This window comes from Sturnira hondurensis, unplaced genomic scaffold (assembly GCF_014824575.4).
Source record: "Sturnira hondurensis isolate 20B ecotype Veracruz unplaced genomic scaffold, ASM1482457v3 Scaffold0010128, whole genome shotgun sequence".
In the NCBI taxonomy this organism is placed as follows: domain Eukaryota; kingdom Metazoa; phylum Chordata; class Mammalia; order Chiroptera; family Phyllostomidae; genus Sturnira; species Sturnira hondurensis.
In genome coordinates, this window is record NW_028082759.1 from 710621 (window position 1) to 728416 (window position 17796).

Genomic DNA, 17796 nt, shown 5'->3' on the forward strand with positions numbered 1-17796 from the left:
ATAATGGCTTATTTTATTCCCTGTCAATTTATTCAGTATTCTTTGCAGAAAGTAAAAGTAAGCAATTAATAGGTTGTGTAATAGGTTGTACTACATACTATTATTAGTTTTACTACTATGAATGCAGTACATGTACACAACTAACTAAAGGCAGAGGTAGTATGTTACAAAAGCCTAAAAAGACTCCATGGACTTTGGAGGAAAGAAATAAAAATCTTCAGGTGATAAGCAGGAGAAAGTTCAAGGGAAGACTTCTTGGAAAAGTTTCATTTGAGGCAAAACTCTCATGTTTGATTAGATTTCAACAGGTGGAAATGCATTGCTTAAAGATCTCCTTTCTTCTGGAGGTTCTACCTCATTCCTGAGGTAGTATTACGGGCTGACATTATTAGTTCCTTTTTCATTATGTAATATTATTTCCAGTGGAGTTTTGTTGTTAGAAAATAGTACTAAATACTTGGAATGAAGAGAACAAAAGACCTATGAGATATACTCTTACACATAATGGAAAATATATATCTTACTATATATTATCACATATATTATATAATATATAGTACTTTATAATACAACATTTTATATAAAATGTCTCTAAGAAAGATTCTAGATAAAAATAAAGCTATTCATAATTAAATATAAAAAAGCTTTAGAGTTACTAAATAGTTCCAACTAGTAGAATTTCTGTTATCTTTGATTATTTATACAAATATTCTCTATGAGCTAGATGGTTTAGAATTAATGATATAATATGTAGATAAAAATAGAAAACAATAATTTTAGCTTTTTTATATTATCTTTCTCCAAATAATAGACTATACATAAAGATGTTATTACACAATTTAATGATATTTTCAGAATTACTTCCTTTTCACTTAAACTATATATATATGTATTTTTTAAAACAAATGTCTAAAAGTTGCCTCTCACATTATGAAGTGATTCTGACTGAGAAGTGCTCTACAGTACAGAATAGATTCTAAAAGCCTTAACACCTTCCTCTGAGTGAAACACCAGCTAGATTTTGAATTATTTAGGCAGCAGCACCCCATTTGTTAGTATGATTTAGTAGGAAAGACAGAACACGGGCGCCATCACGGCAAACCCCCTGCTCTGAGAGCCTGATCACATTACAGTCACTTCACCCTCAGACTGGGCTAAAGGCTTTTTCAGGAGCTGAGAGCACAGCCTAAATCAAAGAAGTCACCATAGTGTCCTCCCCAAAATAGAACCATGTGACTCTGGCCACAGTGTGACACCATTAGATGATACTCTACGTAATCATTGCAGCTGAAAGCGAGGAACTTGTGTTTGTATTTCGTCTTTCTGAAGCTCAGTTGCTTACTCTCCCATGCTAACAAGACGGACCGTACATTCCCCCCACCCCACTTTTTTTTCTTTATAGCCTTGCAGTGTCTACAACCCTTGTCCAATGGCAGAACAGCAAACAGGAGAGTCAGTTCCTGTTCTCAGGGGGCTTAGACTACCACTATGGTAAGAAACCATAGCACAGTGTGGTTTATGCTTGCTAAAAGTTCGACTGTTTTTATTTTCATCAACAATATATTATGTATAGAACTGAAGTCACATTTAAATCTAATGAACATGTCCATGTCCCAAATAAAATGTGTAAATGTATTGTGCAAACCATGGTGTCCTGGAGGTGAGAGGCCCTATACTGCTAACTATGTGTATAGATACTTTGCACTTAAACAGCACCTTTATATTCTTTATTTAATTGGAAGTTATCACCAAGGTTGTATCCGGCAAGGTAAGTGTCCTTACTTCTATATTACATATCAGAATGATGACTCAGTCTTTATAAAGGCCATTGGCTTGACAATTGGCAGTCCAGAATAACACTGCTCTGACTGTGAAACTGGTGCTTTCCAAGTCTATCTTATCTCTGAATCCTCTTCCCTTCCACTCTGTTATTATTCTCATTTTTCAAAAATTAATGCTATTTTCACATGTGTTTATATTCCTTCCAAAATAGTTAAAAAATTCGAATACACAAAATGTATGCCTAAAGGGGATAAAACATATAATAATGTTTTTAAAGGGTTAAATAAAAAGCATATTCAGTGTAGGATCTAAGCGATTGCTCATACTCAGGGAGCACATGCAACCCTGAGTTTTGTACTTAAAATACAGATTATGCTGACATTTCATTTGTGAAGAATCGGATTTCATGGATCCTTTAATTTAGATAATAGTGCTTTATTGATGTGTCATTTACATATGGCAAAGACACAAATACATGAACATAGCTCTGTTATTTGGGACATATGTATATATCCAGGTAACTGTCACTCAGATCAAGATACAGAACGTTCCAGGACCCCATGGTGTTTCCTGTGTCCCTTCCCAGTCAGTCCCCGTGTCCTCCTTAGGGTCAGGCCATCAGTGTTCTGTCTCCCACATTAATTTATCCCAAATCCTTTTCAGTATGCCAGTTTTTGTGACTGGCTTACTTGTCACTCAACATTAATTAATTAATTTTAATTTTTATTGAATTTATTCGGGGTACATTGGTTAATAAAATTATATAGGTTGCAAGTGTACACTTACGTAGGTTTCAGGTGTACAGTTCTATAATATATCCTCTCTATCTTGTATTGTGTGTTCACCACCCAAAGTCAAGTCTCCTTCCATCACCATTTATCCTTCTTTACCCTCCTCTACCTCCCCTCACCTCCCTTTTTATCTGGTAACCACCCTACTATTGTCTGTGACTGTGGGTTTTGTTTTGTGTTGGTTTGGTTTCATCCCCTTGCCTTTCTCACCCAGCCCTTGTTCCTCCCTGACATTCTGACACCTGTCAGTTTGTTTTCTGTGTCTGTGAGTCTGGATTCATAGACCAATTTCTGTAGAGTGTTGCAGCTCTTTGATGGTGATCCTAAAATCTCAGCAACTTTCCTCTAACTTGCTATTTTTATAGAGGTAAGTAACCAGCATTCTCTTAGCCCAGCATGCTATTTCACAAATAGAAATAGCCTTCTGGTGATTAAAAATTCTTAGCTTAAATAACAGAAATCAATGAAAATGTTATCTAGTGAACTGTGTGTTCTTGAGATGTTAGTGGGGAAAAATGGTCCCTTTTGCCTATCATTATGCTCCCTTTTTTTTAGGCACTGAAAGACTGCTGTGGAAAATATCTTGGTGCTCTACTCCCAACACATTCTACCTTTATAATAATGCTTGGTTTTAGCTGGCTTTACTGTTTTTCCACCCCCGTCTGAGTTAATAATAACTAAGCAGGAGAATATGATTTTAAAGAAAAGCCTGTTTGTAGCTCAGTGAAATCTTAGCTGGATAATTCTAAAAAAGTTGTGTGTGTGTGTGTTTTCTATATTAAAGGAAATTTAACCCAGACAAAAGTTTTAGAATTTTGGAGCTAATATTCATAGATACATGACTAATAAATATTACAGAGTTTGAGTAATAGCCAGTTTGTTTAGGGTATTTTTTTTGCCTTGAACAACAGTAAATAAATAAGTGTTCTGCATAGCATTTCTATTCTAGTCAGTGAGTAAAGATGTATACCGAAGGGAAAAATATGATGTCACAGTAAAGGCAGAGGGCATTCATTATTAGAAGTTTTCTGTATAGATGTTGGCTATTTATTTAGTTATAATTTGGCTTGGTGATGAAGGAGATAAAAGAATTTAAGTAAGGTATCTCAGTTAACTTAAAAAAACTGAAATTCTTTTAAAAAGTTTGAAGTATTTTAAGCTAATCTTTACATTTCTCAGGAGTACCTGGTTTTATAAGGGCATTGGATTTAATATTGTTACGCTTTTACTTATGAAACTTGATCGATGTTCTGATGAATAGAGACTGATGTGATCTCCTTATGTAGTACATATTTCAGAAGTCAACAAATGTTTAGAAAGAAAAAAATAATTCAGAAAATGTCGATGCTCATCAAATTATACAGTGAGGCATCTCTCCTTTTACATTAATCTGCAACGTAGTCTGTCAGCCATTTGCCAAAACAAACAAAAATACCGGGATAGTCAGCCTTCCAAATGGGAAGTCCAGTCTTGTTATTTTATTCTTCAAAGTCATACTCAATTGTTTATTTTATACTTTGAAGCATTAGTGATGCACCTAACATTTTCCTAATATGTACTCAAATACACAATTCCATTTCCTGCCTTAAATTGCATTTGGAATGTTTTTGTAACATGTTTCTTCATTTAAAAAGTGTAGTAGCTGCAGAAGTGAACAGAGTGTAAGCTAAAGCAGCGCTAGTGTTTGTATGTTACAAACACTGTGAACATAAGCCAAAGGGACTAAAATCCATCAACATTCATAGGGCGTCTTATGTTAAAGGGAGAATATCTGCCAGATAAACGTGTTGCATTGGAAAGGAGTCAGTTACGGATGGCTGCCCACAAGACAGATGTCAGTCTCCTTTCCGGAAAGTGAGGGTTGATAGAAATGTTCCTTTGATAGACAGAAAGTTAAGAGGTTTATATGACACTCTAATATTTTAACTTCAGTATCCTTATAATTTAGTTTTTATTGAGGCTATCACTCACTGGCAAGTGTGTCCACATTCCAAAGTAAAGGACAGGCCCTCTAGATGGGGTTTGCAAAGAAAATTGTAGAAACCAGTTCTGCAACTTTTAGCCACTCACCAACGTAGGGGAGTTGAAGAGGTTCTATTTAAAATTGTGGAAGAGACTTATTTGGGTAGAATTGATGTTGTGGTGTGAGACCTTCCTGCCTGCCATGAGAAGTGAGGTGAAAGGTGAAGGGTGGTGACAGCGTCCCCATGGAGACCACCAGGGAACTGGATGTGTAGTTGCGGAGTTTGGGGAGCACAGTGGACTCACGCTGGAAAAAGGCAAAAGCGGAGATTACATGGACAACTAGCTGCTGTCAGTGAGGGGGGTGGCTTCACTGAGCAGTGCCTGAACTTGACCAGTTTATGGCACGTTCAGAGTTTGTGGCACGTTCAGAGTTTGCTGGGACATAGGATGTATGAGTGTTTGCCATGGACCACCTGACAGCTACAAGTAGGAAGACTTAGTCATGTCATTTTTTTTTGAATCTGACTCCAAATCTTTTTTCAGGAAGAGTAATAGAAACTCTGAGAACAGACTGGCAAACTTCAGGAGAAGAGTACTAGCAATAAGAGATATTTAAAAAACAGTGGCCCCAAAGAAACATCTCCCATGGCCAGAGAGCATTAGTGCTGTGTGACTAAAATACCTGTTAAATAAAACCAAGGGCTTTGCCAAACTTTTAGGAGCCTCAGTGAGACTGCTATCAGAGGTGAGGGTCTGACCAAAGAAGGATCAGAAAGTTGTTTTTGCCCTCTTTATCAGTACAGGTTTTAGAATAGAAGCTGGCAGGAGCAGGTGGGGGAGAGAAATTCTAGTTAAAAAGAAATGTTCAGAATTTTTACCTTGCACAAATGTAGACATATCTAATTTTATAAACTTTTATGGGTGGATGATTTATGAATACTTAATTAGCTGAAAGTAACACAGAAGTCATGAGATCTTGTATAAACTGAATGTTTGGGCCCCCCCATATTCATATGATGAAGCCTAACAACCCTCCTCTCCTCCCCCAACCCCGCCCTGGCCCAGAGTGATGGTATTTGGAGGTGGAGCCTCTGGCCGGTGACTAGATTTAGATGGGATCATGAGGGTGGGGTCCCAGGATGGGATTAATCTGAAAATAGCTGGAAACATCCCTACCAAAAGATGTGCCATGATCAATCAATTTTATACCTATGAATATGACAACTTAAATTCTATGACAGAAAAACTATCAAAACTCACTCAAAAAACATAACGTGAGCAGCCTGATACTTATTGAGAAAACTGGATTTATAGTTAGAAATATGTTAGCAAAGGGAACCTCAGTTACATAGTTTCACTAGGAATTTCTACAAAATATTCAAAGAATAAATAACTGACTGTCTTACAGAAAATAGAAAAGAACACTTTCTAATTTATTTTATGGAGCCAGAATAATATCGACATTATACCAAAATAATACCGACATTACAAGACAGTAAAACCAGTAACTCTTAAAAACGTGGATATAAAAATGCCCAACCTAATATAAGAAAATCCAATGTAGCAATATATATATAAAATAATGTGGCATGATCAACTGAGGATTACCTCAAGGATGCAAATTGATTTGACATTCAGAATCAATCAGTTTATTTCATCATATTAATATATTTAAAAGAAAATACGATCATCAAAATATGATAAACTTGACAAGTATAGCATTCATTTGTTTTAAAAACGCTCAGCAAAGTCGAAAGAGAAGGCAACTTTTAAAATCTGATTAAAGACAGCTACAAAACCTTTGCAAATATACTTAACTACACAACATTACATTTAATGGAGAAATATTGAATGTTTCTCCACCCCCCACCACTGCCGCTCCCATACTGGGAAGAAAGCAAGGATTTTTTTTTTGTCATTACTTCTTAAACATTCTACTGAAGATCATGGTGCAGTAAGGAAATAGAAAGAAATAAAAGGCATATATAATGGGACACAGAAACAAAACAGTGCTAACAATCGTTGAAGAAAGACCTAAATGGATGGAGATATATGCCATTTTTATTGCAGCAAAACAGCAGCATTTTGTGTAGCTTTGGACAATTTGATTCTAAAATACCTGTAGAAAAGCAAAGGATCTAGAAAGCTACTGGAAAAAATTTAAAAAAGAAAAACAATATTAAAGGACTAATGCTAATTGATATTTAGAATGTTTATCAAGCCAAAGAGGGTAGAATTGACTAATATTCCAGAAAAATAGACCAATGGAATATAATGGAGACTTTAGCAATAGAGCTATATAAATACAGAAAAATAATTTTTGATAAAGTTATAAAAGCAATTTATTAGGGAAAATCGCTTTGCCAAGATATGACTGTAAAAACTGTGTATCTGTATGAAAAAAATTAAACTTGAACTATACCTCAAACTTTACATAAAAATTAATCCCAATTTGAGCATAGACTTATATAAAAATATGTGTGTAAAATATTTGAGAGAAAATATAGGACAAAATCTGTGTGACTTTGGGTTAGCCAAATAATTTTTTTGATGGCAACAAAAATATAACCTGCAAAGAAAAAATTCATAAATTGGACTTTGTCAAAACTGAAAACTTCTGCTCTGTGAAAAATACAGTTTAAAAGGATGAAAAGACAAGTCACTGAACTGGGGAACAAACTTGTAAATCACATTTCTCGTGATGACCTTTTATCCAAAATATATCAAGGACAATTAAAAATAAACAAATCACCTGATTTAAAAATAGGTATTTTAGACACATTCTCAATTAAAGTATAGTTAATAAACATATGAAAAACTGTCAATGTCACTACGTAGAAAGACACGCAAAGTGAAACTGTTGCAACACGCTGCTTGGTTGGAGTGTCACTTTGTAGAGCCACTTTGAAAAAACAGTTGGCCAGTTACCTATAAAGTGAAGCAGACCCTCACTGGCAGTAGTCCTTCTCGATCTTTATCCAGAAGAAATGGAAACTTATCTTTACTCAAAAACCTTACCTGGAGTGTTCACTCCAGAAATGTTTTTGTATGTTCTGAAAGTTAGAAACAACCCAGATGTTTTTCAGACTGAATGGGTAAACAAATTATGGTGCACCCGTACAAGAGAGTCCTTATTCAGCAGTACAAAGACAGAACTGTTGATTCATTCAACAATGTGGATAAAGATGAAATGCATCTACTACTAAGTGAAAGGAGCCAGATCCAAGAGGTTTTATCGTCTGTGATTCCATTTATGTGACAGTCAGGGAGAAGTGGGACTGTAGTTGTGGAAAACAGGTCAACATTTGCCAGGGCTTGAGGGTTGGGGTCACTGTTGACTGTAAACGGTAAGTATGGAAGAATTTTTGGATGATGGAAGTCTTCTATAAGGAAATGTGGTATTAGATACCATACTTAAAACTCATACAACTATACACCACAAAGAGCATATTTTACCACTCGTAATTTTAATTGGACAAAATCAGCTGCAATGTAGGGAGAACCCAACAGGGAACATAGATAGCAAACCAATTTGTCCAAATTACAACTGAACCACATTGAAGTGGTTTGGGAGAAGGGACATGCTGAACTTTGGAAAACAGTGTCTGGCTGAGTGATGTAAAGACAAAAGATGAAAAGAACTCAGTGTTTTCTTGTTGGCCAATTGCATTTCACAGGGCTATGATTTAGCAGGTTTTAATCAACATATATATGTAGGATTGAACAAATACACACATATATTTTAGATTTTGATAGTCATGGTTTTTATGGTATGAGAAGTTATCAATAGAAGGCTAAATTTTTTTACTGTTTATTATTTTATTTTTAAATATATTTTATTGATTATGCCATTACAGTTGTTCTATTCCCCCCCCTTCATTCTCCTCCACTGTGCACACCTTCTCCCCAACCATTCCTCCCCTTTAGTTTATGCCCACATGTCTCAAGTTCTTTAGATTCTATATTTCCCCTACTATTCTTGCCCTACCCCCTGTCTATTTTCTGCCTACTATCTATGCTACTTACTTTCTGTACCTTCTCCCCATTTCCCCTCCTCCCACTCCCCTGTTGCTAACCCTCCATGTGATCTTCATTTCTATGGTTCCACTCCTGATCTAGCTGTCCTCTTAGTTTGCTTTTGTTTTAGGTGTGGTTGTTAATAACTGTGAGTTTGCTGTCCTTTCACTGTTCGTATTTTTTATCTTCTTTTTCTTAGATAAGTCCCTTTAACATTTCATATAATAAGGGCTTGGTGATGATAAACTCCTTGAATTTGATCTTATCTGAGAAGCACTTTATCTGCCCTTCCATTCTAAATGAAAGCTTTGCTGGATAGAACAATTTTGGATGTAGGTCTTTGGATTTCATGACTTGGAATACTTCTTTCCAGCTCCTTCTTGCCTGTAAGGTCTCTTTTGAGAAATCTACTGACAGTCTGATGGGAAGTCCTTTGTAGGTGACTGTCCCCTTATCTCTTGCTGCTTCTAGAATTCTCTCCATTTTAATCTTGGCTAATGTAATTATGATGTGCCTTGGTGTGTTCCTCCTTGGGTCCAACTTTTTTGGGACTCTCTGAGCTTCTTGGATTTCCTGGAAGTCTATTTCCTTTGCCAGATCAGGGAAGTTCTCCTTTACTATTTGTTCAAATAAGTTTTCCACTTGTTGCTGTTCCTCTTCCCCTTCTGGTACCCCTATAATTCAGATGTTGAAGCGTTTAAATATGTCCTAGAGGTTCCTAAGCCTCTCCTCATTTTCTTGAATTTTTGTTTCTTCATATTTTTCTGTTTGGTCATTTATTTCTTCCTTCTGGTCCACTCCCTTGATTTGAGTCCCAGTTTCCTTTCTGAAAGGAAACCAAACTATTGGTTTCCTGTGCATTTCCCTTCATTTCCATTAGTTTAGCCTTCATTTGTTCCTCTAATTTGTGACTAAAATCGACCAGTTCTGTGAGCATCCTGATCACCAATGTTTTGAACTGTGCATCTGAGAGGTTCGCTATTTCTTGTTTGCTTAGTGTTGTCGGCTCTGGGGCTTTGAGTTCTTCTTGAGCCATATTTTGGTCTGTTCACACCTGATATGTATTAGGAGTGGAGCCCTAGGTGTTCAGCAGGGCAGGGCAACTCAGTTGCTGGGTTGTGACGATGTATGTGGGGGCGGGGTCCAAGAGGGGCAATGATGGTCCCCTCTGCTGCTTCCCACCACTGGGGCCTGCGTGGTCTGTTTCACTGCTCACTCCTTCACTGGTTTATCTGCACACGAATGTGTGACCGCGGTCAGCCAGCTGCCTTATGCCCTCCCTGGGTCCCCCTGTTGCTACCCCGCACCTGGGATCTGCCCACAGCTGCCTGCGTGCCTGGCTTAGGAGATCTTTCCTGCCCATCCCTGCTCCGCTGCTGGCTCTGCCCCTTTTACTGGTCCGGCTGAAAGGTTCATTGTTGTCGGTATCAGATTTCCGTATAGTTCAATTTTCTGTGTTTTGGCTGCGGTTTTGTTACTGCAACTTTGTTGACTTTAAACTTGGTTGTGTGAGGAGGCAGTGTTTCCACCTCCGCCTCCATCTTAGCGGAAGTCCAGAAGGCTAAACTTTTGATACTGGTGGGCTGAAGGTATCAATATGAAGATAGATGTGTGTGTTTGTGAGGGAATGGTAGTTAGACACATCCATACATACAGATATACATATAGAGTAGGTGTGTGCAGAGGTATGGGTTAGTATATGGACATAACTCTTGGCTTTGTCATCTGAAAGAGCGGTGAGCAGTTACTCCCTTGGAACACTGAGCACATCTAGCATCCAGACCTTGGTGTAAATACCATTTTTAATTAAGGGAATCGGGGTCTTTGGAGAAGTAGTTAATTCCAGGGAGGGCTGGGGCAGAGGGAAATACAGTAGACAATTTACCACACTGAAGAGTTCACTACACCTGTTATAAAATTGGTTTCTCCATCAAATTCTAGACTGCACAGATTTTCTTTTACATACTTTCTAAATCACAAAAACAATGAGGAAAATAAAGTAAATGAACCTAGATCATAAAGGAGCACTCCGGTATCTTTTAGGAGAGACTGGCCCCCGTGTTTCCCATTGCTACATGTAGCCCTGTGATTCCAAGAAGAAGTTTCTTGTTTAAGAAACTTTCTTTATTTAAGACTTGCTTCCCTCTGCTAAGTAACTAGAACCATTTTCATGTCTGAAACATTTAAATTACTTCAAATCTGTATTACAAATAAAAAGGCCAAGTTCACTAAGTCGTGAAATCAGGAACACTCAGTATCTTGAAGGACGAGGTGACCCGTCCATACACAGTCACGCTCTTATTCAGTGTCTGCAAGGAAACCAAGTCAGCGCTGTAGGAGAGTGAGTGTGGAGGAGCTGCTGCTGATCATTAAGTTGTTAACGGTTCAGTTGTAACTTCGGTTGCACAAAAAGTTCTCATTTCAAAACCAATAATTAACCCATCACTGAGGGTTCATAAATCTACCATTTTGGGCTTTGAAGGGACTGCTACAGTCACCTCTAATATTCACTGTTTATATACAGTCCACATGTTTGATTGTACACCTAGCAGTCAGCACAGCAGGCATAAAATGTACCAGAAGTTATGTGTGTCCCAGGTACAAATGCCTCTGTCTTTTAGTGCCTTTGTCTGTTTTCTTATCCACCATTTAAAACAATGACATTTTGAAACTGGTGGCTGCATGAAAGCTTAGAAGAATGTGTACATACATGTAATATTTCTAAAGAATTGAACAATGATTCAAAATTACTGTTAGGATGGCAACAAGATAAGAATCATCTGACTATGAAATACAATATGAATGTTACATTTTTAACACCATTACTAATACACATTACTTAGGACAATGTGCCTGCTGGGGTTAAAGTGCTTTTATATGATATTTGAAAAGATATTTATGCAATTATTAGAGATATGATGATAAAATACATTGAATTATTCTGTTGCTTAATTACAAATTGTGACAAAATAAAGACGTCAAGCCACTCATAGCAGGCTATGAGTGAAGCTGATTCCACTGTATCCATAATAGGAGTATGTAAAACACATTATCTTATGTACAATAGCCTATAATTACTTTTATGTTTTGTGCATTATAGCTTGTCATGGTCTGTTAACTTTTTTTTCTGGTTCCTTTCAGCATAATTGCCAGAATGTCTGAAGGACATAAATAAAAGTGTAATTGAGAAAGAATATATTCATAACTACATATTGTGCTAAGACGGGATTCAGGTAAAAAATGGGTCTCGAGAAATAGTTTTTTCTCCTGGAATATAATGGCTTCTGTGTTTCTTCTTTCTCTCTCTTTTCCCTTTATTTTTATTGTTGACGCTGTTACAGATGTCCTCGTTTCCCCGGCTTTGCCCTCCTCCTCCCAACCTCCACTTCCCCTTCCCTCTGGCCACCACCACACTCTTGTCTGTGTCCATGGATTATATATCTATATGTATATGTTCTTTGGCTAATAATCCCTTTACCTTCTTTCATCCAGTCCCCCTTCCCGTACCCGCTCTGACCTCTGTCAGTCTGTTCCATGTGTCCATGCCTCTGTTTCTCTTTTGTTCAGAGGTTTATTTTGTTCGTTAGATTCCACGTATAAGTGAGATCATATGGTATTTGTTTTCTCTAAGTGGCTTATTTTATTTCACCAGAACACAGACTCATCTATACTAGCTGTTTAAATTTGTAAAAGTGCTCTGTGATATTAAATCTTATGAGGAAGTCCAAGCAGGTACTGTTAATACCTTGCTCTTGGTTTAAGACCAAACCCTCTGAAAAACATTTGAGCCAATGTAGGGAATAAAAAGCAGGTACTTTTTTATATTTAAAAAATTGGTCTTTTCTATGCCTCATCTGACAAAGGCAGGTATACAACCTATAGCAATTTTAAGGCTCCTTGGACACAATCCGAAAGAGGCTGAGGCAGGGAGATTGACAGCATAAACTCTGAAGTACTTTAAAAAATTCCTGTAGTTCTTTCCTTTTTGGTGACTCAGACTGAGTCCCTCCTGATTCCAGGGGTCTCTGACCTGTGAAAATGCTATTTTCACACCCATTTTACAGGTAGGAGAATTGAGACAAAGTATTAAGTAAATTGTCCTCAGTAATATGGATTCTATTGGGTAAACCAGGCTCTGCCTGTGTGTTTACTACTTTACAGTCATGCTTGCCAGCCTTTACATTAAAAGCAATCTGCAGCTAGTAGATTTATATAAATTTAACAACTTGCTTATATAACACTTGAAGGAAAAAGTTAGTACTTTTAATTTTTCCAGTTCAATGTAGATTAGTTCAAAAGAGGCTTTAGTAAGAGTTGAAGCCATAACCATTTGTTGAATCAAAGTATGTAAAGTTCAGACAATGTAGTCCTGTGATAGTAAAAAGCAATCTAAAGTATGAGTAACCTTTTATTAATATTTGTTCAGTAAGTCATATTGCAGATAAACAGTCAAAGTCTGATTTGTCAGATGGATTTTTTCCTCTCAGGAATACCTTTCAGTAGGAAAAGCCTGCTTTAAAAAATTTTTTACCTACTCAACAGCCTCTGCTCCCATGGGAGGTCTCCTCAGTCACAGTCCCTCCTGGATAGAATGCCCGGAATTTGTTCCTGATTTTCTCAGTGTTCTCCCTTCATGACACGTAATTCACCCCTGAGCACCAATGCAGGTATTCCATACCAGGTGGGCCAAAATGCAGGACGTCCTGTAGCCCACACTGGACATGGCCCGGATTGCTGTTGCCTGACTTTGTTACTCTTGAACCATTTGGGGGGGCAAGATTGTTAAGTAAGAGCATCTTTGTAAAGACACTGCTGCTAATTTTATATCTTGTAATTAAGTTCACAAAATAATGTATTTTTTGCCTCAGAATTTGAAGTCAGGATAATCATTATATTGAGGCACTTTTATCTTGTTTATTTTTGTGGGAGAAACGATCTTGGAGTTTGGAAGGACCCTACTTCACCACTGCCTGGCTTTTCAGTCCTGGGGAAAGTATTTAACTGCTCTACACCTCAGAATATTCATGTGGAAAATGGAGGCAGTAAGACCTTCCTTGAAGGTTGTCAAGACTAAAAATATATGGAAAACCACCGAGTAGAATATCTAGTGTCTCCAAGAAGAATTTCCAAACCTTTTCATGCTAAGTGGTGTTCTTGTAAAAAGATTTGCTTTGACTATTAAATTAGACAAGGTATGCAAAGCTCAGGGTATGAAAACACAGGGTATTTCCATAATTGTTTCTCTACTTTAAGTGTAATGTATATGTTAAGTGTGAAATATGATACAAATAGGTTATATTGCTTGTAATACTCCTATGATTAATACTTTCCTATCAGTTCATGAGTATGATAGAAATAAGAAAGTTGTCAACAAGATAGGAAAAGGAATAGGATTAAAGTTTACTTAGAGGCAAAAACAAAAGGTCTAATCAAATAAATTAAACTATAGTAAATAAAATGCTACTATACAAAAAACTGGGGGTGAGCTGGTGACTAACAGGACAAAAATAGCCAATAATTTCATTAGAAGAACAGGACATATATTTGAAAGAAGCATTCTATTTTAGCTTGAATTACAATCACACAGAGATGCCTGGGTTTGGATTCTCACCTGGGTTTTTATTTATTTTTTTTAACACTCTACAGTGCAGTTTCCTCCATCTAAGAGGGGTACTGTCTTCCTGAATGGTGATTTATATCTGAGTAATTAATAAATCAAAACAGTTCCAGGCTTACCATATCATTTAATTAAATCTTGCTTTCAATAGAGAATCTTACAGTAAAAGAATCTTACAAGCACATGAGTACAATACACTTATGAATCAAAGGTATATTTATCTTCTTAGAGTAACTAACCCATTTAAACTGCCTTAATCATTGAGGGCCATCAAACTTCATGTTTCTAGAAAGTTACTTTAAAGCATTGTGTATGCTTATTTCTTGTGGAAATGTAACTGCTTTTTTAGGATTCTTGCCTCCTAGTTGAGTTTTTAAATTTTTCTATTTTTAGTTTTGTAACAAAGTAATAAATTACATCGGTGGCTCTCAAGAGTGGTCATGCATATGTCAAGCATATAAAGTCAGATGTCACACATTTAAATCAGAACTACTGAGTAGAGGGCCAGGCCTCTATTTGTTAACCAGCAGCCCAGTCGATTATCACACACATTATAATATGCGAACTTGTGCTTTCTTGCCTGTGCCAGAACAAGTTTTTTGTCTGAGGATGCTGGACCCAAAATGAAGATTAACCGGAAACATTTGCCTTCAAATATTGGTCTCTCTAATACCAAATTCTAACCACTTGGATGTGTCTTGAGATAATAAATAATTGCTTTAAAATATGATAACACTGATTATGTAAAACCATTCTATCATCAAAACTTGCAGAAATAATACATAAGAAATTTTTATCTGATATAGATGACTAAAACACTTAAAATGAATTTTAGTTATATTTAAATGCAGCTCTTTAACCTCTGACATTCTTTATCTGTTTCAGAAGTACAGCAAATAATTATGATTCTTTAAAATCTTATCATTGCAACTTTTAATAATCCCTGGAGTATCATTTAAATATTCTCTACTTGTTTTTTGATAAATTAGCATATACATGTTAATGTAATTTGTAAGATATAGCGCAAATAATATAATATTAATTATTTCCAAATAATTGTGCTTGAATAAATATAAATGGAGAAAACTATGTGGCTTTTTACAAATTAAACAATTTACTGGCCTAAATTACCTAATAAGTTTTATTTCCCTGTACTGTAATGTAACTACCTCAAAATTAACAAAACAATAACGAGAAGTTTCAACTGCCAACAAGATCCTAAAATCTCAAGGTGAAATAAAGATTCTAAAGACAACGGTGATGGAAAGTAGTCACATTTTAGGTCTCATCTAATTTTGAATTTGAAAAACAAAATAAGTAAATTAAAATCCAGGCAGTCCAGTAATCATTACTTTGTAAATAAGTAAATAATCTTGTTTTGTGCCAAAGTTTAACCAAATAATTATGTTGTAGTTTTTTTGGTATAAAGTAAAAAGCTTTCTGAAAGCATTTTTCATACAGATTTCTGAAAAAATTATACAGGCCACACTAAGGTGTAATTTCTAAGGTCATGTGAATTGGATATCTTTTCATACAACGTATATTTGGATGAGTCGGTGTCTGTGTCAGTTCCTCAAAGGTTTGTGGACCATTAGAATAGTTGGATCAACACGATTCAGACAAGGGAAAAAAGGAAGTGACCAACCTGAGTTATATACTGCTTAAATTCAACAGACAATTATTTAAAAATAACCTGTATTTTCGGAAGAGGTCATGACTTTAAAAATTAACAATCATGTTTATTTTCAGTTTCTGATAACAAGAAATATGGAGGCAAAATGTTTTATTAGAATTTACAGTTATAATTCTAATTCTTACAGTTAGAATTATGAAAGGAAGTGTAACTAAATTGCATCTATGGAATAATATGTTACTTCAATATTAGCATGGATTTGAGGTTTAATAATATTAACTTTGTTTAATAGTTATATTGAGCCCCTACTAATTAAAAATTTAATAAGATAAATTAAAACACCAATATTCCTGTTAAAAATGGCAAGTACCACAAATGAAATTTTATGTTTTAAATCTCAAAAGACTAGAAAGTTTTACGGAAAAAGCTATTATACTTACATAGTCTCCACAAAACATTTTGGTGATAGTGGCTAACTTCAGAGTACGTCAGATTTTTAGAAGGTGATCAGCTGTACAGACTTGTTTCCCTGTGTAGCTAGAAAGAACTGATGTTCACTGTTCAATCAAGTTTAAACATGTCTGCCTTTCACTCTGGTCTTTCGGGCAGGAAAATGCAGGGTCAATTCTGGATATAGCGTGTCTCGAGATACTATATCTATGCTGAGCTATCAGTCCTAGGTGACTAGGCAGAATTGTTGCACAAAATAAATAGAACCAGTAGCCTAACCCCTGGTCCTGTGTTGATTTAAAAAACATAAGTTAGCCAATCAATGAAAGAAGTATAATCTTTTGAGAAAACCAATGACTTATGGAAAAGGTCATTAATCATAAAGTTAATCATTTATTTTCTGCTTTATCATTTTTAACATCCAGACTTTGGGGAACTTATACCCCTACCTTCATTTTTTTAAATTGCTAGCTTCTCTGTGTGTCTGTAGCATTTAAAAAATAGTTTTGATGATTATATAGCTAGTTGTGTTAAAAAATAGTGTATTTAGGACAGAATTAACCAGAAATAAAAGTCTTTGAAGAAATTATATATTGACCATTATTTTCATACTTTCTATACACTTGATTTTAATACTTAACTTTATTACATTTTAAGGAAACATTTAAAAATACTTTAAAGTCCCATATATTGTTTGGAAATATCTATCACTAAACATTTCATACATTATTCCAGAAATCAAAATAAATATACATGATGCCACTTTACAGTCACTAACCATTGAGTGAATAGTACAGTGTTCATTTAGTCTCTAAAAACTGAAAATATTTGGAAGACAAATTAGGGAGAAGTACGTCTTCAAAGAACAGAAGATTGCAATAGTAAGTACCCACTGATCAGCAGTCATGACTAGGGCTGCTTCCCCCCATATAAATCCGGTATTAAATATAAATTAAAATGATTAAACCAGATATCTTCACGTAGTATATACTATGAGCAGAAAAACATGTGATTTCTGCAGCATTCAGTTCATTAGAGGATCTGATGGACTTAACAGTGTACTTGTTACTGGGGAAGATGTAAGGCATGGCCGCTTTTAAAGAAGTTATCATCAACTAAGTCAGCCGTGTACATGCGTGTTTCTGTCTTTGTGAGTGTCTGAATCTGTGCGTACATTTAAACAGCATAGTATTACTAAGTGAATAGGTTACACTTAGGTGTTTAGGATTTAGAACAAATTAAAAACAAAGGAAAATGAGGTTTTGAACTAAAGCTATCTATTATTTTCTTTTTTATAATTCAAAGGTGGTGTGGTTTGTGGCTTTAATTATAGACTAAATGTGTCAACACAAATTGAAAATTGTTGAGATAGTTGAGGCAAACATATTTTCCTTAATATTATCAGATTTAATCATATGAGATTTGATTATGTTTCTTAATTTTCCTCCAGACAATGATTACTCAGTGTTTATTTTTATTCACCATTGTTTTAGTGACACTGCCTCCCTGAACACTACACATTACTTAAAACAACAGGCATG

The 17796-nt window shown here is 35.7% G+C and overlaps 1 protein-coding gene across 1 annotated transcript in view; it reads right to left on the reverse strand.

Annotated features, from left to right (window-relative positions):
• The window catches only part of ANXA10 (annexin A10), a 69861-nt gene extending 53395 nt beyond the window's left edge, over positions 1 to 16466 (reverse strand). The window contains exon 1 of the mRNA XM_037058251.1: positions 16246 to 16466. Within this exon, the coding sequence (XP_036914146.1) occupies positions 16246 to 16263 (18 nt within the window). The 5' untranslated portion in view covers positions 16264 to 16466. The remainder of the gene's footprint in view (positions 1 to 16245) is intronic.
• Between the last annotated feature and the right edge of the window lie 1330 nt (positions 16467 to 17796).